Genomic DNA, 26446 nt, shown 5'->3' on the forward strand with positions numbered 1-26446 from the left:
TAGCTAGCTAGCTGTGGGATGATTTTATTGGCATAATGATGGCTGAATACTTAGACATACTGTACAACCGCTCATAAATACCAACTCTGTGAAATAGATTTTTAACAAGTACTTGGTCGACTACACAAGAAAGTAGTCAGCTAGCTACCCAGCTAGTTAGGCTAGGTTAGCAAACTAGCAAGTTACATTAGCTAACCAACTTCAATATTTTTGGGATTCAACTTAAGAAGTTATTTGATGGCACTTTGAAAACTTTGACTGTACACTGTTTATTAAATATCTTAAAAACTAACTGGTTCCTGAATTTAGACTATTAAAGGTAGAGTGTTTGAACAAGAAAACCGAGGGGTCTGGTAGCCATCTTGGATTTCATGGCCCAAATCTTATTTCCCTCTACATTTGAAAGCAAACCTTACAAAAAAATGCTTTTAGTTTGAGACTCTTTTTATCAAGTGTACATTATGTTTTCAAATTAGAGCTTATCTGCTCCACTATCATAATTTGACTATGTGTTGAGAATTGTAGACAACGGTTTATATCCTCGATTCTCCTATACCAGATTTACACTAAAGGTTTTTCTACTACAAGGTAACTTCAGTTTCCTGAAAAATCTTTTTTTTTTTTGTTGTTATGACTGTCCAGGAAATTTGTTTATCTTCACTTCACTGTGATCACACCCTGCAGATTAAACTCATCTAAGTGTTTGAGACAAATGTCTCAGCGCTCAGCAGCTCTGACTGTGTCTTGGCTGTGTTCACTGCCTCTGCAGGACTGCTCAGGTCCACGTCTGGGGCTCTGCAGCTGGTCTGAGACAGGAGAGGGCCCCCCCCACCACCACCACCCGGGGCCCCTGGGCAGATGGTAGAGTCTCTGGAGCAGATGTTGACAGCCAGGGCTCACAGTCTGTCTTTTTTGGCCAGCTGTAGTGCAAAGCGGCACACGGCGAGAGCGAGCTTTGGCCCAGTGTGGCGCTCACCTGACAAGCATCCCTCTCTAACCTGACTCCAGCTGCACGGCCCCAAACAGAACACAGAGCTGGAGGCTGCAGCTTGGCTCCCCTGGGTGTGAGGAGCATGCCACTCATGTAGAGTACAGAGTACAGACTACAAGCCAATGGAATAATGCATTAGCTCCCATATATGTTCTACTTTAGAGACACCCTTTTGTTTTACATATAAGCAGAAATATTGAGTCAGTAATGCTTTATTAATTTATTTTGTCACTCTGTGAAAGTGCACAGAAACAGGCCTGCAGCTTGCTATGCTGTGCATACACTCTGCAGCTGCCTGTCACAGTGCTTCAGCTTGCGTTCTCCTCACTGGATGCACCACCACCCTGCTGCAGCTGCACAAAAAGCATACAACCATAACCAAACAAGTTTCACAAACAAAAAACTAAAGGAGAATTGAGGTGAAAGCAAAGGAGCACACAGGACAAGGTTAATCAACTAGATCACATTGTGGCTCAAACACAGTTTAGATTTTCAACCAATCCCTTCAGAACAAAATAAATAAATAAATAAAAACATTTTTGGAGGAGCCATACCTTAAACCAACCAAGCATGGTTTCCCTTTGGATCAAGCTTTGAATTAATATGACCTGGATAGCTGAGAATTTTCACTGACAAAAATAATGTTTCTAATGATTCTAGAGAATTTTTTGAAGAAGGTCTTGAACTGGTAAAGGGCAGGGGTTTTTGCTCATATGAGGGTGGGGAGTGTAACTGTGGCAGAGGTCAGGGCTGAAGAAACAGGTCCAACCTGTTGACTACAAGCCCCCTCACAGAGCTGAGAGCAGGAGTTACCTAAGTGGAGGGAAAACCAGCGTGTTTAAAAGGGAAAAATCTCCAAATTGTACAGGATGTAACAGCTTAGATCTTGAGCGTGTAAATTGACTTAATCACACCATTTTAAATAACCCTCTACCAATGTCAAATCAGACCTTATAGGCATGCCCCTCTTTTTCAGCTTTAACTTGAAGATATTTATTGAAATCAGTAGGCAGCAGGGTTTCTACCATGTCCCCTTCCTCTGCAATAACCTTCCTGTACTTATCATACTGTCTGACTCTGCTGAGGACAATAGATCCGAACTAAACACTCATCTTCTCACTTAGTTTTCACTTGACTCCTTTGATTTAAGCTATTAAACCATATACTTGCATTGAAGGGATGCCTTTTCTCATAGACACTGACTGCAGCAACAAACAGAGGTTTTTGGGTAAGTTACAGTTCCTGTAAGTACTGTTCCATGGGACGTTTGTTTTTAATGCATTTGCTTTTCTTTTTATAAACCTTGAAAACATATAGGTCCTAAATCGCAAGTGAATCTTGTGACTATGGTGAGCTGTAGATAAATGGAGCAAAATGAAACTATAACGCCATCTAGCGGCCTTAGGACCGAAGCGTTTTGTGTTAAAATTAAAACTGTTGATATTAAATCTATATACCAGAGTATTTCGTTTGCCAACTTAGAGCAATAGTTAAGATAGACTTCGAATTAAAGTATTTCACTAAAATGTTTACTTAGCCTATTGCTATCTTATTTAGCTTTAAATATAGTAATAAGTCGATAATAATAATAATAATAATAATAATAATAATAATAATAATATCTGAAAATAATTATTTCACGAATTATTTGCCACTGCTAATTAAGTTCGTTGTTACAAAGCTTGATTGTCCAATTTTACCTTTAAACTGACAAATTATCCTGTCTATTGATTGTCACACCATGCCAACGTGAAACAGGATAAACAAAGTCCCGTCGGCTGTGAATACAGCCAAAGATCGCATATAGTAATAACGAGTCGCTGAAAATTCGAGACCGGTTATTCGGCGCTCATCATCATCAAGGATACTTACCATTGACTTAGATGTGATAAAAGAAAAGCGGGAGAAAAAAGCTCACAACAAACAACCAGCTTTGCATGTTCATTCTTGACAGTTATTCTTTTTGTATCCAAATTTCTTTCAAATAATACAGTAAGATCTAAAAATATGCTGAAATACATAAAGTTAAAAAGACAATATTGCCTTTGGTACGATTATTTTTATAACACTTCTACCAATATTCACATTTGGGGTCGAACACCTTTGAATTAAAGTTATTTTTACATGAAAATATAATTAAAATAAATATCCATAAAACTGATGTTTTTAATTTTATTGATTGTTTTTTCAGAGTGGACTGGCATTTTGGCGTTGACGTAAGTCCTCGATAATCTTGTTAAAATACACAACACAGACTTAAAATGTCCAGATTTAACGTAATTAGTGAATAAATAAATGAATACTTTTTAAGTAGAGGACTTGTGCCCCCATATGTTTAACACATTATTAACATAAAGTGTTAATTCCTACACAAAAAAATAATCATAATGCTTGATACATATCTTTTATGTATGCTTCTCGTGGTTAGTTTTGCTGCTCTGCTCCTACTTATTACGTCTTACTCCTACTTCCAACACGGATTTCAGTTTTTACACGGGTTTACAATATCTAAAAAACAATCAGAGTGAGAGCTCTTACCTCACCGACCCTCTCAGCTTAAACTCGTAAAGCGTTTGATGGGACTTGTCTGGCTACGTCACCCTGTCGGCAGAAGAGGCGTTGGAGGAGAGTTTCAGCCGCTTGTCATTCCCAGTGGAAGAAGAGGGTGTGGACGACATTTACCTGTACAGTGTCACCTGGTGCTCTTGTTATTCATGTCTGTCGTCGAATTTCTTCTGCTGTAAGACGTTGAACACTGGCTTCACTGAGGAGCTGGACAGAGCAGGCGATAAAGGTATGTCCTGTTGGGAGCAAACCCTTGGAAAAAGCTTGTTTCGGTCTATTCGCAGACGTTAGCTTAACGACCTCAGTGTAACCGACGGATTCAAACAGTGAGCAAATGGGGAAATAAGTGTTGCCATTAAGATACAATAAGCAGGCTGTAATTTAAAATACATAAACTCTTTCTATGGCTAATATTTCCCTCGCGTAATATTGAGGTAGCAGAGGTAACACAGGAAGTAAACGTAGGCTATGGAAGTTTATGTTGTAAGCTAGCGTTGCTCTCAGGCTCCACTTTGCAACAGGTTTCCCAGCATGCTTCATTGAACAGTCACTCTTTATAACGTAATTTACATAAGCTGTGTGTTTTATTCAATGGCAAATAAAAGAAATGTGGGCTGTGCGGACATACCGAGACTTCTGTTCACACCTGGTCGTGTCTTACAAGTCTGACTATAACAAGTTCAATGTGTTTGTTTAAACGAATTAATTGAATAGAAAACACAGACAGGCTGGAATTAGTTGTATAAACAGGTCTTATTAAGGTGACACGATGACTTCCCCTCAATAATCTCCACTTTGAAGCATGCTGTAACAACTGCAGCGTTTTTAGGAGACCTGCTACTAAGTAAGGACACAAGTAATAAAGTTAGAAAATGGTGCTAAATGCCACTTAGATCAGTCATTTAATCTTCAGGCTGCCCTGCCTTAAAGTCTTCCTGGTCCGATTTGCTGCATTGTTGCTTCACAGGTCTCTCATATTTTGTGGTGGTTTAATTTTCATTTTGTATGAGCATAATTGAAGTTTTTGGATAGGTTTAGGTGTAGGGTTATTAGATGTGACAGATATATGATGTTGTCTTGTAAGCTACTGGATGTCAAAAATTCCTCAAGATAAGTAAAGTATCTATCTATCTATCTATCTATCTATCTATCTATCTATCTAGGATGCAAAGAGGATCCTGACTCGTGACCCCAACATGAGTGTTACATCATGGTTCCTGGTCAGCAGCTCTGGTACACGCCACCGGCTGCCACGGGAGATGATCTTTGTTGGCCGGGAAGATTGCGAGCTAATGCTGCAGGTGTGTGACTCTGTTTATTTAAGAAAAGGTCTGACAAGGAGTGTGTGTTTATGCTCAGTCTCGTGTCCATGAGCTCACTGTGATGTGTCAAAAATGCTTAGGAGGCTCTTTATCCCTCACTCATGCCAGCTTGTCCCATAAATGTGTAAAACACCAGTGCCTGCATGTTATATATGTACATTGCAGAGTGTGTAACCCAGTGACGGTGCCTCCACGCAAAGTTGCCCCTGACAGCCTTTCAAACAATGAGTTAAAAACAGCCAAAGCATTCCACTGTGTTGTTTTCTCATGCACTTTCTGCCATAAGCACAAATCTATCTGTGGTCTTTGTATGAGTCTCTCCAACCCCATTTTTGCTCACTCTGTATTTAAACTAGTGAAAGAGGAATGTGGCTCAGTGAGAGGCAGACGTTTATTCTTTCCGTGTTTAGTGAAAAAGCCAACCACAGTGGTCAGTTAGATAGAAAAGTTGCTCATGTCCACATTTAGGCGTCACCGGATCCAGGAAAAACCTCAGCTTCTCCAGGTCTGAAGTGATGCAGAGTAATGGAGGATTGCTCCTTGATTTGGCACACTCAGCTCGCCTGTGCTCCAAATTGACTTCAACCCTTTAATCTTGTGTTTTTCTGTTTGTAGCCTGATGCATTTTTGCTATTCAAACTGTAGTTAAATGTGTGTTACATGAGAATCCTGTTTGGCATGAAAAGCAGAGACTGAATGTAAGCTAAGTGACATCTAATAGCAGAGCTGAGGGACTGAATGTTTTGGCTTTCCATGACAACATGTCTCTGATTAGTAGTGTCTGTTTATTAAAGATGGTTGGTGGTTAGACCATAAGCTTCTCACAACAAACATTCCATTGTCTAGCTAGAGTTGTAGTTATTGTTGCCTGGTGTGCCAAAGAAATGAACATTTACTGTGTGATAGAGGGGAAAATTCAAGCCAAAGGTCACCAAAGCAGGAATTTTCAGCTTAGTTAACTGAATCAAGTTTGAAAATTGACTGAAAAACCTATGTTAATGTTTTGTAAAACATTTGCTCGAAGTTCTCATGAAGTCTACAGAATCTATGCTGTTTATCAGTCAGTAGGAGAGTTTATGACTAGCCTGTAAATGGACCATTCAAAGCTTGGAGTTCAGCAGTCATCTTGAATCATTGATAATTGTTGTGATGAAGGGGCCCAGAGTAACTAATGAGGAGAGAGTCAGTTGGAGTCACGTGTACAGTTTGCACCTAATTGATGAAAGCAGGTTAGGGAGTAAGCACATTTTTCCTCCAGTGAATGTGCACAATGACCTGTGCTATCCAGGCCATGTTTGGAAAATGATGACATCCTCTTGACGATGAGCACCTATTGGTATAAAGTAGGGGTCTTGACAGAAATTGTGGGGGCCAGATTTCGAAATAAACTAAATATCTTGGTATATTTAACCTATGATGGTATTAGAATACGTATTTTCTTTCAAAATGCACATGATTTTTAGGCATTAATGGTGAGACCTGTCTTTATTACCTATACTGGCAATTAAAATATTTTTGCTACATATATCTAAGGCTGTCATGTGGTCCATCACTGGGTTTGACACTTATATGATACGTCCTGATTGGTGAAATACATGGGCACAAATTATGTTTTTATTCTTTTTTTCCTCAGGCAGGAAAAAAAATTCCCTCTATAAGAGCTTTTAAATGAAAAAAAAAGGAAATCTGTAAATTTAATCAAAACTGACTGAAGTCATCATCATATTTACTAATAATGGCTGACACATGGATTTCTGTAAAAACACATCAACTGTTATGTCATTCTTGATAAAACTGTTGTAATATTATCACTTCGGGGTTGTTTTAATACTTGCAGAGATTTAAAGCCAAAAGATGCCCTTGAAACCACAACATAGTTTTTCCTCTGCATGTTTTCTAAATGTAATTATCTTCTGGGGGCTGGGGTGAAAAGCTTTAGGGGGCCTGATACTGCCCTCTGGCCTCCAGTTGAAGGTCGCTAGTATGAAGTTTCAGGCTTTTGCAGTGTACTGAGAATTTTTAGCTGACTTAGTTAAAATGATTTAATGCAAGGTAGAAAATACTTCACACATTTGTTTCATGAAACAAGACAGTTGTAGAGAAATCATCAGAAATTTAAAGGGGAAATATTATCCAAAAATCACTTTTTCAGGCTTTTCTAACACAAATATGTGTCCCTGGCCTGTCCACAATCCCCTCAAGTACCAGAAAAATCCATTCGCTCTCTCCCTCTATTTCTCCACCTTTCAGAAAATGTGTGCTGAAACAAGCCGTTCTCAGATTTAACATCTAGCGACCTCACCAGGGGCCTAAGCACCCGCCCCCAAGTTTGGTTGGCCCTCCCCCACTTGGAGGAAAGTTCTGCCCTCCCCTCTACTGATCCTCACAGCTACCAGCTGATGATGGAGAGCTCAGTGGGTTACCCTGCTGACTACTGTCTCGGAGATGGATGGTTCGAATCCCGGTCTAAACTTTGGGGGGAAAAAAAAACAGTGTCTGTATTATCACCAGTGCTGCATCCATTTCCTGAGAGGGGTGAGGTCAGGGGCAGAGTCATATAGCTAATTACCGTTTAAAGCCACAGACACAAACGGCTCGTTCTGAGAAGGGGTGAAACAGAGGGGTTTTTAGACATGCAAAAATCCAATACTGGAATGTTTTTTTCCGTTTTCACAGGCATGTTTTTGGGACCTCTGAGAGCAATATAAACTTGTCTTAAAAGGGTAAAATATGTCTCCTTTAAATGTGCACATTCATTTGCATTAAATGGCTTTGAACTTGTTTTTTAATTTTTTTTTTTGTTCTTGCAAGTACTGCAACATTTTTGTTTTCTTAACCAGATGTTGATCTAAAAATGAAATAACTGAACAAAATATTCTATTTGAATGTAGAGAAGTTGGATGTAGGGAAATGATACGGTAAAATAAAAACTTTTATATGTGCCTGTAAATGGTTAAACAAGAGAAAAATAAACATGTTTTCCAGTAGCTTTCTTTTTTCCAGTGCTGTATTTGCAAGTTGGACAGTGCGTGGGTGTTTGTTTTCTTTTATCCACTAACACAGGATGCAAATAACAATATTTTCTTTGATGAATAAACCACCAGTTTTGCTTTGTTGATAAATCCCTTAATCAAAGGAAAAGTATTAGAATAGAAGAAATGTTACTTTTCTAAATGCAAGTAATGGATTGCCTAGTGCATTACTTTTAAAATTGATCATGGTTGCTTCCGATGGTCAACTCATTGCTTTAGCTCTAATCACTTGTGGTTTTCTTCTGTTGCAGTCTCGTAGTGTGGACAAACAGCATGCTGTCATCAACTATGACACAAACAGAGATGAACATATGGTAAAGGACCTGGGCAGCTTGAATGGGGTGAGTAAGTCCATCTCTAGTCTGGTGTCAGACTTCTGGCCTCAGAACAGAGTGATATTGTAGCCAGCCACTGGGCTCCCTAAAGACTGGAGTCCACAAAAGTTCTCTTACCTCGTTATGTGTGCCAGAGACTGGGACGGTTGGTAGTACACTGGTTATCAAGAGACTGGATTTTCCTGCTGGTCTGGACCCCCTTTTCACTATGTAGCCTTCCCCCTCCACCCTCCCTTCACTGCCCTGTTGCCACTTCATTTCACCATTATCCCTGTAAAATCCAGGGTTGAGCAGTGGGAGAAACCCTTCATTGTTCCCACAGAGTGTTTCTTTTGGCCTCAGTAACTGCAGCCAAAATAATCAGAGCAGAACAGTTGCAAGGATGGACTGAAATCCAAGTTTTTTTTTCTCCAATTATCTTCTTTTAGTCTGTTTAGAATTATGTTTTCACCTTTACTCTTTCCCCTGCATACTTGTAGCATCATCTCAGTTTACATTTAGTGATCTGCTGATTAACTTTATCTCTCCCCTCGTCAGTTTATGCAGAAGACAGGCCAATTGATCCACAAACAAACATAAACTGCATGTATTTCAACTTGTTCTTATGGATTCTCAAAACTTCAGGAGACTGTTGCATAACAACATAATCTCATCAGAATTTCAGTGTGCTAGTGGATTTGCTTTCACAGAGAAAGAGCAATTTGCAAAGCACCTTACTGTACCTGGGTGCATGCCATAAGGAATTAAAGCCTTGTACCTGTGAATCAACAAATTCCTTATTAATTAACAGTGAAATTAAAAGAGTTAAATTTTGTTTTCTTCATTTTGCAGACATTTGTGAATGACCTGAGAATTCCCGACCAGACCTACATCACTCTCAAGCTCTCCGATGTCATCCGCTTTGGCTATGATATCCTTTCTTTATACAACTCATCTAAAGCCAAACTTTAATTGTGAGATTTCAGTGATGTAGAGTGTCATTTCTTCAGTTTGAGCATATAAACTTGGTGATTGGCAGCAAGCACTTAAAAATGTCTTCCATTTTATTTTTCCCTCTGCGGTCCTCAGATTCATCGGCGTGTTAATCCCCTTTGGTTTTCAGTCAGGGGTTTTAGATTATGGTCAACTCTTGACTGAAAAATCTCCCGCACCCTTTGACCCTCAGAGGAGAAAACTCCTGAATGTTCAAACTTAGTTAAGATAGCAATGTGGAGAAGAAAGCTGTCATGAGTGGGGAGACATCTAGGAATGTTTTTAATCAGTATGTCGCCAATGAAAATTAATGTTTTAAGGACTGGGACACTGAAGATAGCAGCTTGTTTGAACTGCAACAGGTCTGCATGGCTTATCTGTTTGCAAGCTGTAAAAGTGCTTTAAACCTGCTTAGGAGAGAATGTGAAAGCTAGGCAAAGGGAGATTTTGTGGAAGAGCGCTCACTGAGTTTGTACCTTGTCCTGAAAGTTCCTCTGTCAAAATGGACCTCCTTTTTCCTTCAGAACTGCCTTAATTCTTTGTAGCATAGTTTCTACAAGGTGTTGGAAACATTTTTTAGAGATTTTGGTCCATATCATGATAGCATCACACAGTTATTGCAGATTTGTTGGCTGCACTTCCATGATACAAATCTCCTGTTCCACCACATCCCAAAGGTGCTCTACTGGATTGAGATCTGGTGACTGTTGAGGACACTGGAGTACACTGAACTCATTGTCATTTTCAAGAAACCAGATTGAGATTATTTGAAGCTTGTGTGTTGTATTATCCAGCTGGAAGTAGCCATCAGAAGATGGGTGCACTGTGGTCATAAAAGGGATGGCATGGGATGGCATTTAAACGATGCTCAGTTGGTACTAAGGGGCCTAAATTGGGCCAAGAATATATCTCTCACATACTACACCACCATCAGCAGCCTGAACTGTTGATACAAGGCAGGATGGATACATGCCTTCATGTTTTTTATGCCAAATTCTGACCCTACCATCTGAATGTCACAACTGAAATCAAGACTCATCAGAGCAAAATTTTTACCTCCACCAAGGAGGTTATGTGATCAGCAGGGTTTGTTAGTTAGTTTGTTAGTTTGTTTGTTAGCAACATAACTCAAAAGGTTATGGACGGATTTTGATGAAATTTTCAGGAAATGTCAGAAATGGCATAAGGAAGAATTGATTAGATTTTTGTGAGTGATCCAGATCACCATCTGGATCCAGGAGTTTTTTAAAGGATTCTTTACTATTGGGAGATAGGGCTTATGGTGGAGGTCTGCGCTCTCTGAGTGCTTTTCTAGTTTCCAATCTTCTTCTATTTTCCAATTTTGGTGAGCCTGTATGAATTGTAGCCTCAGTTTCCTTTTCTTAGCTGACAGGAGTGGCACTCAGTGTGGTCCTCTACTGCTGTAGCCCATCTGCTTCACGGTTTCACATGTTGTACATTCAGAGATGGTATTCTGAATATCTTGAATGTAACGAGTGGTTATTTGAGTTACTGTTGTCTCTATATCATCTTGAGCTAGTCTGCCCATTCTCTTCTGACATCAACAAGGTACTTTTGTCCACACAACTGCTGCTCACCAGATATTTACCTTTTTTGGACCATTCTCTGTAAACCCTAGAGATGGTTATGAATGACAGTACCAGTAGATCAGCAGTTTCTGAAATACTCAGACCTGCCTGTCTGGCACCAACAACCATGCCACATTCAAAGTCACTTAAATCCCCTTTCTTCCCCATTCTGATGCTCAGTTTGAACTTCAGCAAGTTGTCTTGACCATGTCTACATGGCCGATGGGCTATTTGTGTTAACAAGCAACTGACCAGCTGTACCTAATAAAGTGGCTGGTGAGTGTACATCACACCGAAGATAAATCCCTGACGGATATAGATATATAACAGATGCATTACCACAGAAATATAGTCCAGTGTATTTACTTTAACTCCTCTTCACATGCTCATGTTTACATCCTGGAGAAAAGTCAGCACAAGGTACCGGAGGAAGCTCTTAAAGTAAGTAATACTAGCAGGTATGCAGGCTTGCAGAGTAGAAATGCTTGCCTTAGACCCTTGTTGGTGGTTTTAAAATGTAGTGATATTTAATCATTTTTTGTATGAATAATTCAGTTTTTTATTTTGCATTGATTCGTCACCTCGTGTAACCACAATTACAAATGCTTATTGAAAGATTGTAAAGATACACATTTATGTTGCCAATGCACTCAGTTCTCCTCGTCTTTGTCAGACAAAAAATCCAAACACCTGAGATTCAAATGTATCTCCAAAGAAAAAAAAAAGTAAAATAGCTGACTTTATGTATGTTTTTTATCAGAGCCATGAAGGGTGATGTTGCCTGTGAGTGACCTGAGTTCGTCAGGATCCCTTGGGCTCTTATCCAGTCAGGTTCCTATGCCAAGAGTCGTTATTTACCTTGATCAGCTTCCAAGCTTTAAACTAATTGGATAACTTATGTGAACGTGTTGAAGTAGACCTTATTTACTGCCTATGTGCAGTGTTTTATATACTTGAATATTTAAATACTTTACACATCATCATCATCTAGTTTGTCATCTGTAGACTTGTTCATGCCCAGCCCCCCACCTCAGCACTATAGCAGAACCGTGTGAACTGTAAGCTACTGCTCAAGGCACCCAACAATGCTGCATAAACTCATAGTAAAGGCATCCATATGAAATGTATAACTCTGATTGGACACTGCTGTATGAAATTTCATGTTCTAAAAGGTGTCTGTTGTTACTCTGTACAGAGTCCTCATAGGATGTTCTTCCTTATGCTGTGCCAGTATGTCTGATTATAGTTACAGCTGTACAGATTGTTGGTTATCACATCCTGCTTCCCCTTTGTCTTTTTTCCAACAGCATGAGAAGTACACCAGCCAGTTACAGATTGGTATTAAAGCCCTGGAGGCCAAGACGAAGGAAAAACAGCAGAGCTCAGAGAAGAGTAAAGGCTCTCTTTCCAACGTAAAACAGGCAGATAGAGCGGAACGAAAAGCCCAGTCTCTTACAGGTAAACCTCTCTGTCTGCACCTTTTCCTTCACAGCAGGCCATATTCAGAGTGAAGCTGCTAGCTTGATACTAATAAGTTAATTGCTTTTATTCCCTGAGAGTAACTTGTGTAACTAAAGAGGATTTGAATACCATGTCCCCACACATAAATAAGGGAGAGGAAGGATGTGTATGTCCCTGTGCTGCGTGACTTTGGCTGTAGATCGCTTGATAAGGCGGTCATGGCTTCTTTTATTAAGAGCCTCCCCAGCGTGGGATTAGACTGAGCCAAGAGGTTGAGGCGTGTCAGTAAAGAAATAGATCTTCACATCCCACAGTTGGCAGAACAAGTAAGCATGAGTGAGAGCTTGGCAGACAAGCTGAGGGGTGAAGAGTTAAGGACAAGTAGTCTTATCTCTGTCTGCCATGCCTGAGTGCTGACAGAGGTGGGGAACTGCCAACTCAGTGATGATGGTTTAACAAGACTCCTAGAAGTATTACAAAAGTGCCAAAGCTTTTGGTCGATGCCTTTTTCCTGGTAGTGGATTTGTCCCTGCTTCTATGTCCATGCCCTCTCAGCCTAAAACTGGGCTGAGTAAATCCTGTTGTATAGTGGAGAATACAGTGAGGCCGTCAGAGAATTGTTATTTCAAGAGCAGCACTTTGTGAATGAAGCTCATTCACGTCGACAAAACCCATTCCAGCTGTTGTTGATTTAGCAATTCTCGTGCCTTCTGCTCCACAATCGCCCCTGTGAGCACAGAGGGAAATCTACAACTGCTGCTTAAAATAGGACTTTTCCAGCATTACATTCACATCCTGCAGAGGGCCTGACAAGCAAGTCATTGAGCTGCAGAAATTTTGGGAAAAAAGGAGCAGTCTCACACTGTACTAGGATTTGTGCACAGTTGTATGTCCTGCAGCTATAAGCTTACCACAGAGATCCTGTACAACAGTGACTGCAAACTCCTTTGTTGAACATGCTCACTGAAGCCATGTTTACTAAGGGCTATGCAGCCACCGCCTGCGACGTCCTGTTACTGTGACCCAGTCACAGTCTACCAGTGAGATAAACGAAGTATCCTGGGCTGTCCCACTAAATGAACAGTCACAAGAAGATAAAGTATTTTGGATAACAGTCTGATTCTGCTCCTCTCTGTTGACTTTAGCAAAGCTAATTCACTTTGACAAAATTTGTTAGCAGTTTGTATGAACTTTTGTTTCGTCTTCATTGGTTGTTTAGAACCATGATCAAGTGTTTGTTGAATTCATTTGTACATATAATTTAAAATACTCTCACTGAAAGGCCTGGGAGAGCTGTGTTTCTCCTCTGTGTGCTCATGCTTGTTTTTCCCTGCAGCTGTACAGGATGTGGAGTGTGTCCAATCCTCCAGCTGTCTGCAGGGCAGGACACTTCACTTGTACAGTGTGACTGCCAAGACCTGGGGCTGGGAAGTATGTAGTTAAAGGGCATGAGACAGATGGTTCACATGTTTCATGATACAGTACAAATCAGCTTTACTTGATTTAAAAAAATCTTATGGCTTGCTTTCTTTTTGACCTGTCTCTCATGTTGTGCCTTAATAAGTTTGGCAACATTTCTAAAGTAAGTCGTAAGTCTTTCCTTGGTAAACCAATGTCAATACCTATCCTAAACATAATCAAAACCTTGAGCTTATGTGACCATTAATGTTATATGGTTGAATTTGGCTATCTGTCTACTATCAACTACTGTCTGCTGTCAAAAAGCTGTTTACTACTTTTTTCGTAGGGGTCTATTCAGACAACCAGAAATAGATTTTGAAAAAATGTCCTTTCATTCCTTTATTTTGGGCTAATTTTGGTTCAGCTCTCTGACTTTTATGTCTCTAAAAGCTTTAAAATATTTAATAGCAACACCAACAGTGTTTGTCTGTCTATAACTTTGTTTACTTTGCACTTAACTGAAATTTTGGTTACATTTGCACCTTCATTGAAATACAAATTGAACAGTGCTCAGTGCTTTACTTGGCCCACAACAGTAGTGACACTCACCCATGTTTTCTTTAGCTAAAAGGAGAGGATTGAGTAATGGGAAAGGAATTGGTAACATGCCACGCTGCTTCTCTGGTCACTGTGTTGTTGTCTTATTGTGTGTCCAAGGCAACAGTGGTCAAGTGCTGTTGATGATTTGGATTTTAATGTGGAGGCTCAACTATTCCACAAGCTTATTTAGCCTGCGTATCAGGCCGATTAGCAGCGTCTAGATTATCTGACTGGTGCCATATAGGTCTGACGGCCTGATGTGTGGACTGGAGAGCCAGCAACCGAACACCAGTTCAGACACCACATCATAAAAATCCACTCTCTTTCTTCTAAAGTGTATATTAGGGTCATTGTCCAAAAATATGTTATATAAGAAATCTCACTTCATGCAGACAGCATCCTGTATACAATTTATATTTTTTACTGTAAAGCTTGGGATTAGCTTTGCCCTGATTTACATGAGAAGGATTATGTTTTGGTGGCTTGCGTGATACCATTGCTTTGCCCCTCACCCCTCTTTGTGCCTTATGGGAATGTGTTGGAAAAGTAAAACCCCAAAGCTTACTAGAAATGCAACACCAAGTTATTTTGAACACTAGCATTGTGTAACACTTTGCCGTTGCAAAGCCAAGCCCAGACACAACATTACATTAACATGTGACTGACGTACATGAACTTATTGCCTTATTCATTAAAGAGGCAGTATAAATACAGATCTTGGTTGGCACTTTCTTCTTTTATTCCATTGCTCCCGGTGCCTGATAACCCATGGGCCTAGTGGTAATTGTTTGTTTGTTTTTGTGCTTGTGTTTGTATGTCCATCTGTTAGGTGTCACAGATTCTCCGATATCCAAGCCTTCTCCTCTCTACGGCCAGCCGTCTTGGTGGGGGGAAGATGAGAACCCAGCCAACAAAGAGCAGAACAGAGGTGGAAAATTGCCAGAACAAGGATCTCCAGGTCAGAGAATGTGTTTTCTTCCTAAAGTTTCTAAGCCAAAGATATATTTATCATAGTCATACTGAAGTGTATCAGGCTTAAAGTGATTATTTTTTAAATCAGAAAGTCACTTGAGATTTTTGTGCATCCTAATTTATAGCAACCCGTTTTTCTATCACTCGCTGTCTGATGCCCTTCATGGGTCACTGAGAGATTGAAGGTGTAGAGCCAGTTGTGGCTATACCATGCCAAACCAGTGGGCACTGCTTGTCTGCCTCGTGATGGATTATGTCTCTAAAAGCTGCTGGAGGGGGGAGGGAGAGTGATTGTTTTCCTCATGTTGCCCAGATTATTCCTGCTTAGCTACCCTGTGCTGGACTCTCTGCTCCTGGAGTGATATTTGCCCACATCCAACTGTCACCCAAAGACAAACTGGTGTAATTGTTTTGTCAATCTAACTGCTAAAGTATGTGACATTTGTGGGCCCCACTTATGCATTACAGTGACACCCCAATCATCTTAATTTAAAGCTTCAGAATTATCAGGCTTTAACTATGAGCTCAAAAGAAGAATTAAAAGAGTATATTGGTAATGCAGCAAATAATAATTATTTGAAGAGTTGTCAGGATACCAGATTTTCAACTTCAATAAGTTTATAAGAAATAGGAAGCTGTGCTGATCCCTGTTTTGGTATCACTGCAACAGAGAGAATTCCAAGGCACCCACCTTTATATAAACTTCAAAATAAAACAACACTTATGTGCATTTGAGCCAGTGCTGTTTCTCTTTTGTTCACCGCAGATTTGGGTTGAAAATATGAATGAAGGTTACAATTTTTTTCAACCGGTATATAGAGGGATGACAGTGTTTAGAAGTATCACTAATGCTTGTTGTGCATCTGTGTTTGCTGTTTTCTCCTCACTGCTACCAGACCTTGTTAAAGACGTGTCCCGATATGAGGTCAACGGCTCTCTGTCCGACAGTCAGGCCAAATCCATCTTCTCGTACCGCAGAGAGCCCAGCTACTTTGAGATCCCAACAAAAGAACTACAGCAGCGGCCTGCCAAGAAACCCGAAACACATGTTCATGAGGTTCCCACAAAGGACACTCCAGATCCCTCTCAGTGTGTCCCCTCAACCCCCACGCCCCCTGTGGTCCAAAGCCACGCCTCTTTCACTATTGAATTTGACGAATGCACACCAGGAAAAATGAAGATCAAGGACCATGTGACCAAGTTTTCTCTACGCCAGCCGCAAAACCTACCATCCTCAGAGGTCGTCACGACCCCCACTGAGGTGCTGTCAGCAGAAAGTAAAGTTGCTGATTGGCTGGTTCAGAGTAATGCCAGCATGATGAGGAGGAGGTCACAGGCTGAAGACATGTACAGCTCAAATAGCGAGCCATTACTTCACAGTAACAAGGGTGAGTTTGTGAAAATGTCGTTTTTTTACCAACACTGGAGTTATACACATTAATGTACTAGCTTTAAAGTTGTCTTGTGCTCTTTTATTGTTTAGCCAACCTTCAAGATGGTGCTCACAGTGATTCTGGTGATCCAGCAATCAATGGAAATGATTTCCTCCAATCAGAGCTTCAGACTGGGTCCCATGTATCTCCGCAACCCCTGAGAGCCTCCCTCCCACATCACTACAGCACCTCTGATTCCAAGGAGCACTCATCCTACTCCCCACCTGAGTTTCAGTCTCTACCCAGTCTTGGCAAGTCAGAGCCTCACCAAGCTTTTGTCATCGAATTCTTTGATGATAACCAAAGAAAGAAACGCTCCCAGTCCTTCACCAATAACCCGTCCTCACCTGAGCCCTCAGCTTTAAGGGTCCAGCAGGAGAAGCCAAGGAAGAGTACAAGTCCCACAGGGGAGAGACGGGTGCAAGCTCGTGTCCCCAGCACTCCCCCAACCCAAAGGTACACTGTCCCCCTGAAAGGCCCTGCTCCCACAGGGCCCCAAAGGGCTGGCTCTCTGCGCAGGGAGAAGACAGAGGATAGGATCAGCACTGGCTTTACTTCTCGCTCCTCATCATCTGTTCCTATAAGACCCTTCAGCAGTGCAGGCCGGAGATCTAAGCTCACCCAGGAATTTAACGCTGAAGTTTTTAAACAGACAAAATCATTTGCTACTGCAACATGGGACAAAAATACACCTGGTCCTTCTACAGCTGCTAAAAAAGAGACGGCTAAATCTGAGACCCTTGTACTATCCCAATCCAGCCCGCCTAATATTTACCAGCCTCAGACTTCCTCTCCAATCCGCCAGCCTGTTCCCCTTAAGCCTCCTGTGATGCCCCCTGCACCTCAGAGTTCGGAAGTCAAGAGCCCCCAATTGAGCCCCAGAAATGAAGACGATGACTGTCTGAGTGATGCAGGAACTTACACCATCGAAGCAGACGTTCAAGATAGAGAGACAGAAGAAGCACGGAAAAAGATCAATCAGGCAAGTTTACCTTTTTGCTCATATCAACACCACAGGAAACATTGGTACAATTAAAAATCATATGGTACTACAAGGAAAAAAGTCAGCAGTTTTCTCTTAATTTCATGGGGAAAGCCCAGACTCCATACACTTTGGGAGTCCCATTTCTCATCTGGTTGCACTGCTCTGTTCCTGACAGGTATTTGGTGTTTATGAGAGCCCAGAGCGAACCAGCCAGAGTGAAGGAGAGACATCATCAGCTTTTAGGCCTGTAATTGCTCAAAGCGGAACGCAACATAGACAAAATAGCTGTGGGGAGGTGAGGCGGGCACCAGGGCAGGGACAGAGTCTGGTGAAGGTAACCCTTCCTACACAGGGTGACGAAAGCAGAGGGAATAATCAAAAAAATCTAGTTTCAATCAAACCTGTTTAACCACAATCATCAGTATATGTTGCTGCCTTGATTTGGGATTTCTTCTATCTATTGGTCATTCTTTGAAAAGATTTATAGGTCTGTCTTATCTTTTTCACAGATTCTGGGTTCTTTATTGTTTGGGGTTTTCCTTCTAACCAAATATGAAGAAAATAGAGTCATGGTGTTTTATTCTTTTAAACAGTTGTGCTACATAGTGAATCATAAAAGAAATGAAAGTGTGGTGTCTTCAGTATGTCCTGTCAGATTCACTCCTGCATGGGAAATCTTAACTCAGGCTGTGCTTTCTTGAAAATATTTTCTCTTCTATCCTTTTTGATATTTTGATAAGTTGTATGCTATTTCATGCAGGGTCAGCCAGCAGGTGGAGTGTTACCAGGGGCTCCTAAATGGATGTCTTGCTGGGCCAGCTTGGCAGACAGCTACACAGACTCCGTCCCTTCGTCTGGCCTCTTTGACATTCCCCCCCAGATGGAGCTGTCAGAAGGGGGTAAGCCACCTGACAAGACATGAGTCTATTTGAAATGATAATGAGACACCCCAATGAATATGAATGACGTTCAGTTTCAGTATGTGTGGTTAATATGCATTTAAACTGTTTCACTTCAGCACGAAATACCATAGTCCACAAGGCCACGTTCACCAGACATCACAGCAGCAGCGCTGACTCTGAAAGAACAAGGCGTATCCTGCCCAAGGCACCGCAGGGGGAGAAGAGTGACATGCCAACTCCCAGCATTCATGTTCATTATGACCCGCATTCAACATTTGTTGTTGAAGAGGACAGCATGGTGTCCCCCAGGTCTCAGGACGAAATTCACAGATTATCAGTGCAGGATGATGTCGAACCTGACAGTCTGAGTGATGCCAGCAGGTCTGATGATGGATCCATCATTGAGCAAAGGAGGAGGCCGCTGTCTGACACAGAAAAAAGGAAAACTGTAGACAAACCAAATCTTGCACCCAAGTCTACGTCCTTTTACATCGGGTCAGAAGAGGCTGCATCAAAACCAGAAAATGGGGGCCTAAAATCAAACAATCCAAGGACTGATAGAAAAACACCCAAAACTTTTTCAACAGCCACATTGACCAAATCAAGAAACATTCAGGACGCTGGAAAAATCAAACCTTGCATGTCTGCTCCCGTCTTAGACCAGGAGAGACGGAGCCCAGAGTCTAAAGAGCGCACTGTATCTCCATTAATCAGACAAGAGAGCTTCACCAAGGAGCGGCCAAGCAATGCCAGGCTTCCCAACATTTCCAGCCAGCCTGTTCAGAGAGACACAGACCCTGAATCATTCCATGACGTATGCAATCAGGACACTCACTCTTTCCTCAAAGAGACAGAGGATGTTCTAGCTTCTCTAGAGGCTAAACTTCAGTCAGGTCAGTCAGGGAAAACCCCATCTCCAATAGCTGACTCTCTCTCTGGTGAGTCTGATGTAGATACGTCAAGCACAGTCAGTCAGCATAGCAATAAGACGAGGCCAAACACACTGACTAAATCCTCCATTAGCGGCTTCCACAGAGAGACATCCTCAGCCAGTTTAGCAAGTCAAGACTCAAGTCAACAGTCCACGCCGTTAAATAAGCGTCGCACTCCGGGATCAGACAGCAACACTAAAACTGAATCTGTGCAGAGACCACTTGGACTGAGGCGTAGTGTTGGGAAACATGGCTCCACAGATCTGAGTGATGACCCTCCGAGCTTACCTCACTCTGATCAGGAGTCTTACAACCACCAAACCAGCAAAAAATACATAGTTCCACTCCAGAAAGAGGATGGAAAGACCTCCAGAGTGTCCCAGGCTTTGACTCGTACCAACAGCTTGTCGGCTCCAAGACCCACCAGAGCATCCATGCTCCGCCGGGCACGGCTGGGAGAGGCTTCAGACAACGAGGGCACAGAAACAGACAAGCTGTACCAGGAAGCACTCAATGCCCAGGCTAAACAGCCCCAGGAAACCAAGAAACTCTCTAGGTTAGATTTACTAGCAATGCCTCGTAGGCGGACAAGCTCGTTTAATACACCCAGTGACACCGAAACTTCTTCAAGGACACCCGCTCCGGTACCAAGGCTGGTAGAGAGGCCACAGAAAGCACCACTCAATAAAACACCAGTCACTCGCGCACGATCTAGTAGTGCCAAATATGCGAGCAGCACAGCAAGTGAGTATGAAACCAACACTCTCACATACCTGTTTTACCTGATACAAAACACACCTACTGGTTTAGCTTTTACTTCTGTTCAAGTCAAACTGAGAATTGTTGGGGGGGGGATACATCCCTTGAAGAATTACAAGCCCTTAAAATCAACCTCAGCGGTGAATTGGTTTGACTACACAATGATCTTAAGTCAATTTTCTGTTTCAGAAAATAATCCCTGGGTTCTATTTGTGAGCATACTTTTCCATAAAGTGCCACTTGGGAATAGATTCTATGCTTTAACTTCTGCTAGTAAAACTAACAAAATATTTTTAACAGTGCAACAGATAGCCCAGGTAGCTCTCAAATTTTCTCTGAACTTTGATTTTACCCCTTTTATTTTTTGGCACAGAGCACACATGTATAGGCACTACGTGTATTTTTGAGAACATAGAAGAAAATATAATTCCTTTAGGAACACTCTCATTAAATGTTTAACCATTTTATTGCAAAATTGATAAACTGTTTTACTTGGCGGAGAAGGCACTGCTCAAAGATGCTCCCTGGGTTAGTCAAGTAGCATGCTTTGACTTTCTAGAGAGCATATGGCTAGAAACCCCCATATGGATAGATGCATTTATGACAATTTGTATTGAATACAATAAAAGTAGTTCAAAAGCAATTAATCCATAGTAGCATGAATCTGAATATAAAAGGGAAACGAGCTTTATTCTGTAAAGGAGGAGGCTGGGGTGGAGGAGGTTAAGCTTTGCCAGCAGCAGCGGCATGGTGCATCAGCACCAATGCAAGCAGGGATTAATGAGAAGTACGTCAAATCACCCCAGTATTAAGAGAAAGGGCTGTGATTGGCTATGGGACCTGGGAGGTGATAATTGGGATCAGCTGGCTGTCTGCTGGGCATATGACTACCATGCCCTTTTAATGTTAATTAAAACAGGTTATTCTTCAATTTTTGTGGTCATAACTACCCCATTCTGCAGCCATGATGCCGTGCCACATGCACCTCCGCACACAGGGTGACTTACTCGAATTGATATTTCTTCGTAGTGATGCATACACACTGTGCTCCAAAGACATGCACTTGTTGTTTCACTTCAACAATTAAAAAGATCCTTACTCTGCAATACCTTTCACATAAAACTACAATTCCCTTCATCTGCGCAGTGCTCTGGTCACTTTATGAAAATAAATGACATGCTCTTTCCATGATAATAGCTGTCCAGATGAAAATGCTGTATACAACTAAAAAGGATCTTCTTTAAACTCTACTTTTCTGAATTTAGCTGCTTTGGTATGGAAGTCAGATGCTCATTTCAGTCTGCAAATGATTCTGAATCTCAAAAAAGTAAACCTGAACCATCTTTTTGATCAAATGTAACGGCAGAAATGAACACTTCCACAGCAACTTCACTTTCTCTTGTACTGGGAAGGATTTTGGTGAGATCTAAAAGACGTAGTGGTATTTTCTCATCTGTATTCTTTCATGGTATCTCTTTCTCTCTGCCCCTCTTCTCTAACCCTCCATAACTCAAACCAATTCACGATGAAAAGGTTCCAGGAGACGTCAAAAAGGCTCTGACTATGCCTCTACCTCAGATGAAGAGTTTGATTCGAACCAGAGCACTCCTAAACACAAACGCTCCCAACCCTTCTCAGCTACCAACAGTGCACGTAATCAGCCTCGACCACGGTCTCAGCCGGTGGTCACCCTGCGCCCTAAATCCCACGGCAGAGATTCTGAGGAGGAGCGCCAGGAAGGGGAAACCTACCACAACTGGTCCAATCACAGCGCTGAGATTGCACGGTAAAAAATATTTTGAACTATTAGTGCCTTTGTTAATTTGAAGACCAATTGTTACATAACTAGGGGCCAATACTGCATTATGCCAACATTTTCGCATTGAATCACATAATATGAAATATAAGATTTATAATTCCCTGAGCAGGGGACTCGTGTTATTACCAAGCCTCAATTAACAGACGCTGTCACTCTCCCTTCAACTTTCCAGTCTGTTTCTTTTACTTGTTATGCAACCTCTTAGCACAGCTCTTGAAGGGATTAAGGATTCCAAAATAAGCAGAGTGAAATTCAAAAATAGAAATAAACGTTATTTATTTCAGCCATCGTTGCTACACATGTCCCCTTCCTTCCAGGCTGAGTCAAGACTTGGCTAAAGACTTGGCCATTTTGGCTAGAGAGATCCATGATGTGGCAGGTGATGGCGATGCACAAAACCCTGGAGTGGAGAACAGTGCACCCAGCTCTAAAGTGACCGCTCATGAACAGGTATATCTTAGAAACATTGATCTCAAACACTGAAGAATTAAATCTGATTAAAACTGATGACAGTGATTTTTGTCCATTTTAACACAAACTGCACTCTTAAGTTTTAGGACATATTTCTCAAGCTCTTTTTTAATACACGTTTTTTTGTTTTGTTTTGTTTTGTTTTGTTTTGTTTTTTTGCCTTGGTGCAGTTTGGAACATACATCTCTCCCTCTCTGAGGTTTCCGTTTAAATTACATTAGAAAGGCTATATCTCTTCACCTTGTGTGTATGCAAAAGCACTATCCATATCTTCGTATCTGCCCCTTACCATAATACTTATATTTAAGGTCTGATTGTGTTTCAGCTGGTTCACCATATTCCAGAGGCTGGATTAAACTACCGCAGAGTCCCACCTGGTTCTACGTCTACAAAGGAGCCCGATCAGACCTCGAGTGACCGTGAACAAAACTCCAAGGAGCGACCTCGGAGCAGAGATGAGGTCTGAAACCTTGCTTTGCCTCACTGTCATAGCCTCTGTTATCTGTATCACTTTGTGATAATTGTGGTTTGTCTTGTTTGCAGTTAATCGTGGATAATCTGATGCTGAATCCGGTGTCTCAGATAATCGTTGCCATCAGAGAAAACACTGAGCAACTTGCTGACAAAATAAAGTAAGATGTTTCTCAAACACAGCTCCATAAACATCCATTATTCCTTCTCACTCTGAGCTTCATGGAAAACATATTGATCCTGTCTGATAACCAGACAGCACTGAGCCACTAATCTTATTAAAGTAATGGATCTGAGTGAGTCAACACATATATTTACAGTCTGATCAGAATACGGGATTAAGAAGACAGTTATTTGATTTCCATCTGGGTTTAAAAGTTCACATTGAGAGTGAACCAAAGTATTTTATTTTTTAAAGAAAGGAAAAAGACAAGTTCTTTATTGATTATATAAAGCTCAAGGAGAATCTTGCACTCTCATCCCAACTTAATCCATGATGTCTCTGTTTAGCTACTTACTTTTAGCTACTTATTTCTTGGACTACCATGTTGTCCAGCTCTAAGTCTGACACTAATAGGCGTCACGACTGGTGAAAAACACATGGAAGAAAAGTTTTTTGTTTTGATTCTCAGGCAGGAAAATTACACTCTCTGAGAGCCTGAAGTGAGAAGTTGACACAGAAGACTTTCTGATTTAATCAGGACTGGACTGATAATTACATGTTTTTCATGCATCATATTTACTTATGATAGCTAACAGGTGGATTTGTGTTAAAACTGATCAAACATGAAGTTATTCCTAATAAAACTTTTGCAGTCTTAATTGTTTTGGGGTTGAGTTGATCACTGTAGGCATTAACAGACAAAAGATACCCTAAAACCCCCAACATCTTCTTTTCCCCCCTCACATTTCTGAATGAAATCATATGTTGGGGACTGGAGGAGAAGATTTGGGGGGCCTGATATGGCCCCCAGGCCACCAGTTGATGATCACTGGTCTAGAGATGCAGTCAAGCAGAAAGTTGTTCCGATATTTATGGTGTGTTTTGACTTCCAGTTCATGAGGATTTTTTCTAACACATGCATTTGACTTCTTGCATGCAGGGTACTCTTCCAGGACAGGATGGATATCTGGCAAGACATTGAGGCAAAGGTCAATTCTGATACTGAAGTTCCTGTTGTGAAAACCTCCAACAAGGTTGGTGTCTTAAGTTTTCAGTTTTAGTGAATTCTGTATGTTGAGTCTAACAGGATATCTGTGTTTCAGGAAATCACGTCCATCTTGAAAGAACTCAGGAGAGTTCAACGGCAGCTTGAGGGTGAGTTAATCTAATCCTTAAGAAGTGTTTTGAAAAAAGACATCATCAGTTGATTTCAGCAAAACTCTATTTTCCCTTCTTTCTGTAGTCATAAACACAGTCATGGAGCCCAGCGAACAGCCAGAGGCATCCAGTACCTCATCCTCTGCTGTCTCCTCATCATCTGGAGCTCCGCCCTCCAAAGCTCCATCCTCACGAGACTGGAGAACAGTCCACAATGCATCTAAACGTCTCGGCAGCCTGAAGCCCAGCGAGAGTGTGAGGAGAGCAGTTGTGACACCAGACGATCTCAGACAGGGATATCTGGTCTGAAATGAGACACAAACTCACAGGTTCCTCCTGCCGCTGAACTTCTGCTGTATAAAATCACAAACAGGTGTGCACGATGAAACCAAGAGGAGGGAAGTGATACACAGAACTGTAGCCTCCTCGACATCCAAACACACATAGACTTCTGCACTGTAAGCACTTCACACCTACAAAGTGGTGTAAGTCACATTGACACCTGCACTAAACACCCATGAAGTGAGCTCAGTGGGAGGCCTGCATGAGGTGACGATTTAAGGAAGTACCAGAATAATCCTCACACACATCTCTGAAAGGCCTCCAAACTTTATTTGATACTCTTTGATACAAGTCAAAACTCTATTTTCCAATCTTTATGACCTAAATAAAACTGATCCTTTTTAATTTCATGGGTGATTTGTAACCAGCCTGGGCTTAAAATCTCAGGGAAATATACTTATTACTAAGATTTCTGTGTCTAGTGACAAATCAAATCAGTCCTCTGATGTGTGTTTTTGGTCAAAACTGCAGGCCTAAGTGCACTGTATACTTGTGTCCTCAGCTGACCCGTTGCATTTCCTCCGTGTTTTTATGTTTGTATTTGTTTGCCACTTTTCTCTTTGTGGACCAGATTTATCGAAGAATGTAAAAAGTATTTATTAGGGATTTTTGTGAGACACTGTAACCACAACAACCAAATTTGAGTGGGTATAAAGACTTTAGTGCCAGACCATTTAATGATTCAAAACAGGCAATTTTGTTTAGTATTTATTCTGAAAAAAATCCTAGTGTAGCAGCTATCCAGGCTCTCCTCCTGTAGATGGATGTTACACTTTGTCCAAGTGGAAATAAAAGAAAAATCCCCAGGAATGTGTGGCCTGAATGGTCAGAGGGGCTCATTCTCTAGATTAGTCACTTGGCAACAACAAACCTAAGTGGCTATAAAACAGGACTAGCTAAGCATTCCTCTTGTCCTGCTAAAAAGAGTGATTTTATTTGTGTCAAACATTTTTAGGGGTTCAAGCTGTTTTGTATTGTGTTGTTTTCATGACCGAAGGGCTCAGTTAGCTCTGAAGTTTGGCCAAAGACAGAACAGCTGACATTCATTCGTGTTACGACTGAGCTCATCACTCTGTACCTCCCTTTTGGTTAGCCGATAAGTGGTAAGGTTTATATCCTCAAATCTGCGGTCCTCACATAACAGAAGTAGTGTTCTCAAATTATAGAATTGTTGGTATAGATGTGTAAATCTGATTTGTGACTTTCTGTTCTTCAGTATGTAAATATGGAAAGATGTCTGTTCCCTAAAAATTACCTCTCAATCTTGTCTTTTGCACTAATGTAGTCGAACATTTTTCCCCTCAACCTGAAATGCTGCAGACTGAAGCCTTTACTCTCCTGTAGATTGTAAACATTTGCTGCTATTTAAGCACAAAAAAGGCAACCCAGTTCATCAGCAGGTTTCCCTTTCCCTCTCCCCAGTCTTGACTGGACACGTGTGAGTTCAAGTGGAAAGTACCTACAAGTGCCACAGAGCTGTGTGGGATGATGTGGTTGTTTACAAACATATGCAAAAATTGAATGTTTTTCCTTTTGCTGCTACTCTTCTATGGGATAGTGTTTCCCTGTTTCTTTAGTCCAGCTAAGTCAAAGCTACAGCAGGTTTGAGAGCTGAAATGTAAGTCTTGTATGTCAAATCTGCCCTCCTCCTTTTTGATATTCAGTTTCCTTTCCTCTCACCCAGAATGATTTGGATGTAATATTGGTAGCTGGTGTTTATGTTTTTTGTTAGCTGATGATTTCAACTTTTTTCAATAAATATATCAAGCAA

At 41.2% G+C, this 26446-nt stretch overlaps 1 protein-coding gene and 1 long non-coding RNA gene across 4 annotated transcripts; one reads left to right on the forward strand and one right to left on the reverse strand.

Annotated features, from left to right (window-relative positions):
• Positions 1–1220: 1220 nt before the first annotated feature.
• LOC121526082 lies at positions 1221–3760 on the reverse strand. The gene is made up of 3 exons (XR_005993286.1): positions 3674–3760; positions 3530–3592; positions 1221–1344 (listed from the first exon to the last, which is right to left on the reverse strand). It is a non-coding gene; the product is annotated as an uncharacterized LOC121526082 (long non-coding RNA).
• cep170ba (centrosomal protein 170Ba) lies at positions 3601–26438 on the forward strand. Of its 3 annotated transcripts, XM_041812402.1 has the most exons (19): positions 3601–3785; positions 4720–4857; positions 8162–8251; positions 9077–9155; positions 11189–11247; positions 12114–12264; positions 15098–15226; positions 16137–16628; positions 16724–17655; positions 17834–17992; positions 18419–18557; positions 18677–20236; positions 21785–22037; positions 22388–22520; positions 22867–23001; positions 23085–23173; positions 24116–24209; positions 24279–24330; positions 24419–26438. In XM_041812402.1, exons 2-19 carry the CDS (start codon positions 4753–4755, stop codon positions 24640–24642), a joined length of 4875 nt encoding a protein of 1624 aa, XP_041668336.1. In that variant the 5' UTR covers positions 3601–3785; positions 4720–4752; the 3' UTR covers positions 24643–26438. The 3 variants fall into 3 exon arrangements, with proteins under 3 accessions (XP_041668336.1, XP_041668337.1, XP_041668338.1); XM_041812403.1 differs by lacking the exon at positions 17834–17992; XM_041812404.1 differs by lacking the exons at positions 3601–3785; positions 4720–4857; positions 8162–8251 and adding an exon at positions 11567–11637 and having other exon boundaries at positions 9093–9155.
• Positions 26439–26446: the final 8 nt, after the last annotated feature.

Source organism: Cheilinus undulatus, linkage group 18 (genome assembly GCF_018320785.1).
Source record: "Cheilinus undulatus linkage group 18, ASM1832078v1, whole genome shotgun sequence".
In the NCBI taxonomy this organism is placed as follows: Eukaryota; Metazoa; Chordata; class Actinopteri; order Labriformes; family Labridae; genus Cheilinus; species Cheilinus undulatus.